We start from the raw sequence: 11,334 nt of genomic DNA, 5'->3' as shown, positions 1-11,334 counted from the left end.
GGTGTTTTCACTCTATTCCTTCAGTTTTCACCCAATAAAGCAATAAGGGAACCTGAAATCTCATTCTGCACCATACCATTCCACCCGAATGGTAAGTAATCAAGTTACTTGCTCTAAAGGCTATCTTTTCGGGGGGGGGGGGGGGGGGGCTTAATGACTTGGTCAAAAAGGGAAGGGAGTCACCAGTGACCCTTTTTTGGTGTTTTCGAAACTGGTGGGAGGGAAGGAGACAGTTATTATCAGACTGGGTATCTGATCCAAATGTTTACATCAGAATGGACTCTGCTAAAGGCACCCACAGACCAGGTGACATCAAACTGAGCTATGGATTAAACCTACCATCCAAGAACAGGAACAGTCCTCCCAGTGGCCTTCCATTCTCTCTTTGTCAACCAAATTTCACTTCATTAATTAATTTATCATTATCGTTATTATTGATAAAGTAGCAAGCCAGCAGAATCGTTAAGGAAAAATGCTCAGTGATATTTCGTATGTCTTTACATTCTGAATTCAAAATCTGCCTAGATGGACTTAGCCTTTCATCCCTTTGGGGGTTGATAAAATAAGTACCAGTTGAGTACTGGGGGGTCGGTGAAATTGACTTATCTCCCCTCCCACAATTGCTGGCCTTGTGCCAAAATTATTGCTAAGGCAGTGAGTTGGCAGAACCGTTAGCATGCCAGGCAAAAATGCTTAGTGATATTTCATTGTTCTTTACATTCTGAGTTCAAATTCCATCGAGATCAGCTTTGCTTTTCATCCTTTTTGGGTTGATGAAACGAGTACCAGTTGAGCACTGGGGTTGATATAATCAATTATACCCCACCCCCAGAATTTCAGGCCTTGTGCTTATAGCAGAAAGGATTGTTGTTGTTGTTGTTAATTCTTGATTCCAATGTTTCATTTCAGTTGATCCTGCAAATGGAAAGGTTCAGTTGGATTTTGGTTTAATAGAAAAGAAGGGACTCTACGTTTTAAACATCCTTTTATATGTTCAAGTAATGTGTCTCATTTCATATTTTCCTTTTATTTAAATAAGTTGGTCAGAGAAGAAAGTGTAGTAGATGCGACCCTTTTTTTTTAATTTGGTGGCTTCCATGGCTGGTTTCAGATGGGGATTGAACCCAAAGCCATAATGGTTTCATTTGATTTGATATGAGGTCAGTTTATACCACACAGAGTGGAGCTAGAATCTCATGAATGAATGTCCTTATTTGAATGATTTTGGGTTTTAAAATAGCCATGAGTGATGAGAATTCAGTGTGGTGAAACACCAACCTAACTACACTAAAGTGACAAACTCTTTTCCATCACTCTACATGTCTTCCAACAACTACCTACAAATGAGCCAATTTTGTTGAGTACAGATTGCAAATGCAAAGAGTTTGTCAGTGGAAGTGTTGTTTATTGAATTTCCTTGATTGAAGAGTGGTGACTAAGGTGATTGGGAAAAGAATGGGAGAGACTATTTTGGTAAACAGCCAGAAGACCCAGTTATGGTTTATGAATTTGCAGGTTGAATGGCAAGCAAATTTTTCAGAGAATCTAACTTAAAATTTTCATTCAATGCTTTGCTGTTTGTTATTGCAGAACCTACTTTCAAACCCTGTTTTGGAGAATGCCGTAAACTCTTCTGCGAAACAGATGCTTTTATACCTGCCCCATGCTTACAAACAAATTGCTACTGACTGCGTGATGAATAGTCAGACAATTGAAGGTGAGCAGCAAAAATCTTGATAATTTCTGTTGCATTTAAGGAGTAAACTAAAGATAGAACACGGTTCAATTGGTAGATCATCAGTTTTAATGTGAGAGTTGTGAGTTCAAACCCATTTAACAAGACCGTGTTCTTCATTTCTTCATTTCTTCATGACCTAAGCTAGTATCAGCTAGTGTTTTTTTTTGTTTTTTCTTTTCTTTTTTTTTTTGTGCAGTTGTTCCATGCATATATGAGACATAAGGTGTCATTTTCGTGACTCGTGACCCATTCAAGTGAACTGTACAGCCTGTCAGTTATTATTCCAGTACTTACACAGCATGGGTTATGAATAAATAAATATACATGTGGTAAGAAGTTTGCTTCCCAACCACATGGTTCCAGGTTCAGTTCCACTGTGTGGCACCTTGGGGAAGTGTCTTCTACCATAGACTTGGGCCAACCAAAGCCTTTAGAGTGGATTTGATTGATGGAAACTGAAAGAAGCCCATCACACAAAAACACATATCATCACCATTTAGCATCTGTTTTCCATGCTGACATTGGTTTCTGATTTGGCTTGGTTTCAATGGCTGGATGCTCTTCCTAACACCAACCACTCCTAGAGTGTAGTAGGTGTTTTTTGCATGTCAGTGGCATGGGTGCCTTTTATGTGTCACTAGCGCTGGCCACGACTACAAGTTCACTTGGCTTGATGTGTCTTCTCAAGCACAGCAAAACAACAAAGGTCTCAATCACTTGTCATTACCTCCATGAAAATCTCTGAGTGTGTGTGTGGTGTGTGTTTGTGTGTGTGTTTGTTGCCCACTGCTGCTCAACAACTGGTGTGCTTACATCCCCATAACGAAGCTGTTCGGCAAAAGAGACTGAGAAATGAAGTACTAGGCTTCCAAAAAAGAGAAGAAAGAAAATAAGTCCTGGGATTGATCCATTCAACTAAAAATTCTTGTAAGACTATGTAAATGAGTTCATGTTTATGCATATGTGTCCTGTGCCTATGCTTGTACATATGCATGTCTATGTTTGAATAAATAGCCTTTAGCTACTATCATTGGCATTTGGAAAGGGAGGGATGAGTGAAATCTAATGAAATTTTAAACAAGAGCACTCAGAGAGTGCAAACCTCTGCCAAGGCAACACCAACATCCTCTCAACGATTAGCCAGAGATGATTTTTAAAATGAGAATATCTGAAATAAACTCGACTGTTCTCACAAACGAGAATACTAAAAATGAACCTGACTGCTCTCAAACATTAAGTAAAAAAACAGGAAAAATAATCCAGAATCTTTGTCTGGTTCCAGATCAATCTGAAAATCTAATCAGTTCATGCCAGTTACAAGGCCAAACATCCCTGAAAGTTTCATCCAAATCCATCCAGCGGTTCTTGAGATACCTTGTCCACGGACAGACAAACAAACAAACGCAACTGAAACAATACCTCCACCTTCAGTAAGGCGTAGGTAATAATAAATTACAATGCTTTGTATATCGTTCACATTGAATTAGCTTTGTTTTCTTCTTTTTATCTTTTCTTTCTTACTTGCTTTTTTTTTATGTTTTGTTTTCCAGGTAAACATTTCAACAAAATAGAAGTACCCACCATAAAAAGCGAAAACTACTTAGATAAATCAAAAGAGAAAGTTAATAATAAATCTTATTACACCTCTGCTAAAATATCATTTGAAAAATACCATTTAGATTGGTCTAATCTTGCCACATGTAAAGTTACATATAAAAAGTAAAACCATGTAGAATTTTTGTTGTTGCTGTTTTGCTCTTATTTATGTCTTTTCCATAAATACTGGTTTCAAATTTTGGCACAAGGCCAACAATTTTGGGGGAGGGAATAGTTGATTATATTGACCCCAGTGTTTAATTGATACTTATTTTATTGACCCCAAAAGGATGAAAGCCAAAGTCAACCTTGATTGAATTTGAACTCAGAGTGTAAAGATAAATGAAGTGCCATTAAACACTTTGACCAGCATGCTAGCACTTGTGCCAGGTCACCACTTTTTTCTTCATAAACATTAAATTCCAGAAATGTTCATAAAAAAGATAATTTCCAGTAGACCTTAAGTTGTTGGGTTTTTTTCAACTAGGTACAAAGGCTGATATCATGAGATCAAAGGCTATAATTAAGAGAATGAAGACTATGTCAGATACTCACTAGAAGTTATCATTAGTTTCTCCTACTAAGGCAATTTAATTATTGATAAAAGTGTTTATTTTTTAACTACTTTGTTAATGGAGAAAGGCAGTGTCCAAGCCCCAATTTTTTTGTATCCTGGTTCTCTACAACCAATGACTAGAAGAGAGAAAGTAATCCTCAAACTGAGAGTCCTGCTCCGACTACTTGTAACAAAGTGAACCTCACTAAAGGCAACCAAGTAACAGGGGCAATGGATTAAGTCTACCATCCAAGAATTCAGAACACAAAGAGCCACAGCAAATACTACAACCTGTGTTGTCTCATGCTATATTCTGCTAATGATTCACTGCTCTAGATTGGTAGCTAATACGATTGATCTTCAAATGATGAAAAGCAAAGTTACCTGCAACAGGATATGAAATCAGGGTGCAAAGGGCCAGAACAAATCTTGCAAATGATTTTGTCTTAAGCTCTAATGTTTCTGCTAATTTGCAGCCAAGTTGTGTTAAAAACATCAAAGTCAGAAGGATAAAGGAGTGGAATACATTTAGGGACAGCTATGTAAAGGACAAACAGAATGATACTGAATGGCAGAGAAACTTGATTGATGAATGATAACAAATTGGCAAATCTCTAGTCATCACCTACATTTCCCTACCTTCCCTCCCTCTGATGTATATTTATTACCCCTAGATCCTTGTTTATAAGTCATTATAAACCCTCACCCCAACCCATTTCCAACCATCCCTCACTCTCCCTATACACCCTTGCAACCTTTATACACTCACACTTCCTGTTCCTCTGTCCCTACTCACTTCATCTTGTGGGCTCACCCTGACAACTCTTCATCACAATTTTCTATCTCCCTTCCCAACTCCACCCTGATTACCTCTCATCCACCCTTCTATGATGTCAGCAGTCATGTAACTCCTTCCTTTACTATAAAGAAACCATTTCTGATTTGGCATCTTCTCTCACACTTTAACCCCTCATCTCCTAGCATAAAGCTACTTCCCTCTACTGTAGCCCCACTCAGTTGAAAGGGGTCTAATTCTTGTGAGATGCATGTAGTACTGGGGTCACAAAAAAAAAAGCACCTAGTATGTTCTGTAAAATGCTTAGTGTTCGGAAGGGCATCCAGTCTTAGAAACCATACCAAAGCAGACATTGGAGCATGATGCAGATGTTGGACCCATATGATCCTGTTAAACCAACCAACCCATACCAGCATGGAAGGTGAACGCCAAAAGATGATGATGAGGAGGAGGAGGATAATTAGACGAAGAAACTGAATGGAATATGTTTTGTAAAATGTGATAATGTAATTTCCATCCAATGTAAATGAAATGAAAGGTCAGCTGAACATTATATATTCCAATTTATGCAGAATAGTGACCTTGATATTGGCATCTGAAAAAAAAAGGTGATGAAAGTGTGTTGTAATGTGCAGACGGTAGGTACCAATTCTCCAGACAGGCGTATTGCAATATGGAGAAAATTGATACAAACAGAAATATTAGCAACATCAATAACCTCACAAGTCTCCAACCCCATGTTGGGTTCCACGCCACCACCATTAAGTGCCGAGGAGTAACAACAGTTCCCCCCCCTCCCCGAAGAGGACCAAGTGGGTCCAGCCTCGTCATTTGTCCGAGTATCTGCATGCAATAGGACTACAGGGGATAACGCAATCACCTCCACCAACATCTTCAAACATTAATGTCTACAGCCATGATGACCACCGTCACCGGCACCTGTTCCGTCAGGGTTAACCTAGGTCTGTACAACACCCTTATAGCCGGACTGCTTATTAAAAACCATCAAGGCGTTGATGGAATATAATCACCACCACCATCGTCCCTACCTCTATCTGATCCCCACTACACCTGTCACCATCACTATAACAAAAGTAGTTGATAGACATATAACAAGCCTAAAATAACCTGTAACGATACTTTTGAAAACTAGGTTATTATCACCAGATGGTAACCATGGTGATCTAAATCAAAATATATTATTGTAGTATATTTTATTATTTTATTGATTTTTTTTTCAAGATTTATTTTATTGTTTCGTTTGTCCTCCCTCCCTCCCCCGTGACATGTTTTGTGGTTTTATTTATTAGAGAAGTTACATTATTTCCGTTTCCGCTTTTGCCATCTTGTGTTGAGAGTCGAATATTTGATGTTTATAGAAGCATGTTTCACCGTTAAACACTTTTATGCTAGAACAAGTAAGTTTTATAACATATATTTTAAAATAAATAAAAGTCTGTCAGCATCTGTAGGTAAAAATATTTAGTTCTTGCTCGTCAGACAATATTATATTCTCAAGCTCGCTTTACGAAATAACTCAAACAGATGGTAAAACTTTACCAACAGATTTAACCAAGGCGTGGAGGCCCTTTTGTAGTTGTTGCCCCTCATCACATTTCCATTCAGTGTTTAGACAGTGGAGTATAAATATTGTCGTATGTAAATACAAGTATTACCCCACGTTTCAAAATTAAATTTCATTTCATTTTGAATATGTGAAACAAATATATCCTTGTGTATGTAAAAGGAAGGAAAACAGTTTGATATTTTCTCTGTTAAGTATTTTATGCATAGCGATATTCCGAATTCATTACGTTCTGAGTTCAGATTCTGTCGGGATCAACTTTTCCATTTTTCCCTCCAGGGTCGATAAAATAAAGTATCTGTCGATTATTGGGATCGAAGGCTTCGATTAAGCTCCCCTCAAAATTGCTATACTTCTGCTAAAATTTGAAATCATTTTATGACGCAGCATGGCCGAATGATAAAGCAGTTCTCTTCATAATCACTAGACTGCGGATTGGATCTCACGACATGTTTATCTTCTGCACTTCATTGTTTTAACGTCCACTTTTCTGTGTTCGTATGTGTCGGACGTCATTCGTTGAAGAAGAATTTCTATAGCTGGATGTCCCTCCTGTTGCCGCATTACATGTATAACGATGTCGTTTGTTAACTATCATGCGATGTTAAGACAAAGAAACACAACCACACACATATGCATATATGTGTGTGTATACGACGGGCTTCCTTTAGTTTCCATTTACGAAAAGCATTCAGAAGGCTTTGGTCGGTCTGAGGCTATAATAGATGCCCACTGTGCAGTGTAATAGGATCGAACCAGAAACCAAATAGTTGAAAAGCAAACTTCTTGATCACACACCCTCCTCTGTACAGAGTGTCTTTTACCTTTGTGAGCGAACTTTGTTAGACAGAAACTGTGTGGAAGCCTGGTGGATGGACCAGTACAGCCTTGTCATATTGATTGTACCTGAGAATTATATTAAGGCTTGTGAAATATTCAACCACATCAATGCTAATTCAATGAGCAGGTATTCCACTTGAGTGAACAACTGAATCTTCATTATCAAACAAAATTTAAACTGGCCTTATCCAGTGCAAATGTTCTACCTGTTTTACGTTCAAACTGGCCCCTTACACCTACCCTACAAATCGTAGCAGTTTTCAGTGACACTGCTATGCTTGTCACTGGGTGTGACTATCATGTATTACCATGCCAGATACTTCAAACATCTCAGATAAAGCAACTATCTCTGATGGACCTGTAGTCTGCACAGTTGCTAGTCCATCTGTAGAGTGAACATGAGATGCTGAACTATCATTTGTGCCATGTTTTCCTGCACTGAGGTCGCCCTTCTTTGTTCTATTCATTCTTCACATTTCATAATAGCACTTCTCTTGTGTGATTTCAGTTCTTTCTAACACAGTGTTGCAATCTTGTACACCTGATGTCTCAGATCCTCATGTTGCAGAATCTGCAGCTAATTATACCTGATGTCTAGTTTCCCTTCTTATGACTTCATAATGCTCTCTTACAAACTTTAAGTATGTCTTTTACCTGTTACAGCAGCTCTATCTATCTATCTATCTGTGTGTGTGTATACGCTCACATATACACATTTGGATACATATTGCAGTAATTTTTTGCTACGACAGACCATATTTTATTGACTCCTCCACTTTCATATGTCGTATGTCTAATCACTTAATCAAAGTTGATCAATTATACATCTGATGTATATTCATAAAATACACCTACAATAAAATTATTGTGAATGAGCTGCAACAATTATGAGGTAATGAAGGATAGAAATCGAGTCATTTTTTACAAATTCAGTTGTCATTCACTGAAGGAGATTTATATAATGTACTTTTTTTAATATTTTACTTCATTCATTCAATCATTTTTTCGTCATTCATCAATATAATGTTCTTTTAGATTAATCTCTTAGAAATTTGTAGCATCCTTGAAAACAACCGACATTTGGTCATAAGGTTATTCAGCTGAGACTAGCCTAGGTCTAAACAAGAATGAGCCAATGATGGAGTTTCTACATGGTCACTGGACTTGTAAGAAATAGCAGCTAAATCTACTTTGAATTACACCTTAACGTCTAGATATTCCATATCTCAGAGATAGACAAGATGGTCATGGCAGGAAGGCTTCTTTTATTATAAGTCTTTTCTGTCAGAGTTGACAAGGAGTTAAACAACAGTAAAGAATGTTATCATCCAATATTTTAGAGTTTAACATATAATGATATTAACATGATCTGAAAGTATATCTTGTATTCAACAAATGTGTTGACATTACACAAAGTTGGTTGGTCGATGCCCCCACCCCCACTCCGGATGGCAGTCAATTCCAGCTCCCCTGCCCCGACTGGCTCCTGTGCCGGTAGCATGTAAAAAGCATCATCCAAACATGGCCGATGCTAGTGCTGCTTGACTAGCTCCCATGCCAGTGGCATGTAAGAAGCACCCACTACACTCTCAGAGTGGTTGGTGTTAGGAAGGGCATCCAACTGTAGAAACATTGCCAGATCAGATTGGAGCCTGGTGCAGCCTCCTGGCTTGCCAGTCCCTTGTGCCTGCATAGAAAACGGAACTAAAAAAAAGTGTGATGTAATTTTTTAGTTAGTTATAAATCAGTTGTTTGGTGAAGGTATCTTATCAGTTTAGAGATGTAAAATTTCCACTTTTCTAAGTATTTTCTGTATTTTATAATGTTTCTCTATTTCAGACTGTTGAATGACATTCAGATGAAAGAATTCTTTGCTTCAACTGCATCCTTTATTCTCATTTGTTAAAGACCAAATGAAAATGTTATACAAAACAAATATAAACATATTTATATAAATCTATGGTAGAATTATTGTGAAATATTTCTCTTGGATTGAGATTAATAGCAAAATTTCTCTACTCCACTGTGTGGAATATGTGCAAGATGATTTTGCATTCTAATTATATTTTGCCAAACAAAAGAATTTGCTGCATTCCAGATGGAATCATAGCAGAAGAATGATTTGTTGGAAATAAAATATAAAAAAACCAAAACTTCTAAATATTGTGATAAGAGCAGAAGAATTATGGAAAATGAATTGTGTGAGAACCAAATTGAACTTAAAACAGAGTCTAAAAATATTCCTGATAAGCTGAAAGAGATAGGAATAACATCTTACCACTGTGATATATGCAAAATACCGTTCTCTGAAAGAGGTAACCCCACCACTCACAAATGTATTCATGTAGGAGAAAGAATATATCGTTGTGACATTTGCAGCAAATCATACTCTCAAATGAATTATTTAACTCGACACAAACGTACTCATAAAGTTGGGAAACCACACAACTGTGATACCTGTGGTAAGTCATTCTCTCGAAGTGATAGCTTGACCAAACACAAACGTGTTCATACAGGAGAGAAACCATATCACTGTGACGTCTGTGGTAAATCATTCTCTTGTGGAAGCACCTTAACTATTCACAAACGTATTCATACAGGAGAAAAACCATATCACTGTGATATCTGTGGTTTATCATTCTCACAAAGTATTCGTTTAGCTATACACAAACGCATTCATACAGGAGAAAAACCATATCACTGTGATATCTGTGGTAAAACATTCTCTGAAAAAGGTGTCTTAAATATTCATAAACGTATTCATACAGGAGAGAAGCCATATCACTGTGATATTTGTGGCAAATCATTCTCTCATGGAAGTACCTTAACTTCCCACAAGTATATTCATACAGGACTGAAGCCATATCACTGTGATATCTGTGGCAGATCATTCTCTCAAGTTGGTCAAGTAACTATACATAAACGTATTCATACAGGAGTATACCCATATCAGTGTGATATCTGTGGTAAATCAGTCTCTCGGAGTGATCAGTTAAGTGAACATAAACGGACTCATACAGGAGAGAAACCATATCACTGTGATATCTGTGGTAAATCATTTACGGTATCAAGCAGCTTAACTATACACAAACGCATTCATACAGGAGAGAAGCCGTATCACTGTGACATTTGTAGTGAGTCATTCGCTCGAAATGATCATTTAACTGAACACAGATACATTCATACAGGAGAAAAGCCGTATCAGTGTGATATCTGTGGTAAAACATTATCAGGGAGTAGTGGTTTAACTAAACACAAACGCATTCATACTGGAGAGAAGCCGTATCACTGTGATATCTGTGGCAAATCATTCTCACTAAATCAACACCTAATTAAACACATACGTATTCATACAGGAGAGAAGCCATTTCACTGTAATATCTGCAGTAGATCATTTGCTCAGTCAAGCCAGTTAAATAAACACAAATGCATTCGTACAAGACAGAAATCTTCTCACTAATGTCTCTGCTAAAACATTCTTTGGACATCAAATGCATTCTGAAAGGAGAAACCACAACAATGTGATGTTTGTCAGTTATTTTCTAAAAGAAGTCAATTCACTACACATGTGCATTCATACAGAAGAGCAACCATATTAATGTCAAAAGCTATTCTGTGGGGAAAAGGGCCACACCATTAATAGAGAGTGTTATGTCAATTTGCTAAGGCAATTACAAAAGGCTATCAAGACCAAATGCCCAGGAAAACTGACAAAAGGGGTTTCATTTCATCTGGAAAATGCTCCTACACATGAGTCCTTGGATTCAATGATTGCTGTATGTGATTGTGACTTTGAACTGGTTGATCAATCTCCCTATTTTCCTGATATGATCCCATTTGACTGTCGGTGATGATGAAGATGATATATAACAGGTTGATTTAGCTCCTCATGTTACTTAAAGTTTATAATGAGATGAAAAAAACATGACCATGAAACTTTAAGCAACACAAGAGGCTAAGTTAACCTGTTACTAAGTATAGATAATCACCATCATCATCGTCATCTTAAGGTTCACTTTTCCATGCTTGCACAGGTAGGATGGAATTTTCAAGTTAATAAATAGAACTCCAGCTATGTGTTGAGTGCTACTTTTCTTTGTTTGCCAACTCGTGTGTGTGTATATTCATTGAGCTTTTAGTTTCCGTTCTACCAAATCTACTCACAAAGCTTAGGTCAGCCCAGGGTTACAGCAGAAGTCATTTACCCAAAGCGCTGTGCAATG

The 11,334-nt window shown here is 37.5% G+C and overlaps 2 protein-coding genes across 5 annotated transcripts in view; both read left to right on the top strand.

Annotated features, from left to right (window-relative positions):
• The window catches only part of LOC106869421 (ubiquitin-conjugating enzyme E2 U), an 8,382-nt gene extending 4,905 nt beyond the window's left edge, over positions 1 to 3,477 (top strand). For 2 of the 4 annotated variants that reach the window (XM_014915153.3, XM_014915152.3), the window contains exons 4-7: positions 1 to 91; positions 910 to 998; positions 1,591 to 1,717; positions 3,289 to 3,477. The exon at positions 1 to 91 is cut by the window's left edge and continues 2 nt beyond it. In XM_014915153.3, coding sequence (XP_014770639.1) covers positions 1 to 91; positions 910 to 998; positions 1,591 to 1,717; positions 3,289 to 3,461 — 480 coding nt within the window. In that variant the 3' untranslated portion in view covers positions 3,462 to 3,477. Of the gene's footprint in view, positions 92 to 909; positions 999 to 1,590; positions 1,718 to 3,020; positions 3,215 to 3,288 lie in introns of those variants that run through there. The other 2 variants (XM_089358996.1, XM_052971358.2) reach the window with 2 other exon arrangements.
• A 2,513-nt stretch (positions 3,478 to 5,990) lies between these two features.
• Positions 5,991 to 11,186, top strand: LOC128248933 (uncharacterized). The gene is made up of 2 exons (XM_052971356.2): positions 5,991 to 6,104; positions 8,951 to 11,186. The coding sequence occupies exon 2, from the start codon at positions 9,297 to 9,299 to the stop codon at positions 10,569 to 10,571; it is 1,275 nt and encodes a 424-aa protein (XP_052827316.1). The 5' UTR covers positions 5,991 to 6,104; positions 8,951 to 9,296; the 3' UTR covers positions 10,572 to 11,186.
• Positions 11,187 to 11,334: the final 148 nt, after the last annotated feature.

Source organism: Octopus bimaculoides, chromosome 10 (genome assembly GCF_046866305.1).
Source record: "Octopus bimaculoides isolate indiv1 chromosome 10, ASM4686630v1, whole genome shotgun sequence".
In the NCBI taxonomy this organism is placed as follows: Eukaryota; Metazoa; Mollusca; class Cephalopoda; order Octopoda; family Octopodidae; genus Octopus; species Octopus bimaculoides.
The sequence above is the reverse complement of the archived record's forward strand: the minus strand, read 5'-3'. Positions and strand labels throughout refer to the sequence as shown.

Coding starts and splice junctions, on each gene's coding strand:
- LOC128248933 (XM_052971356.2), top strand. CDS start 9,297: ATGGAAAATGAATTGTGTGAGAACCAAATTGAACTTAAAACAGAGTCT.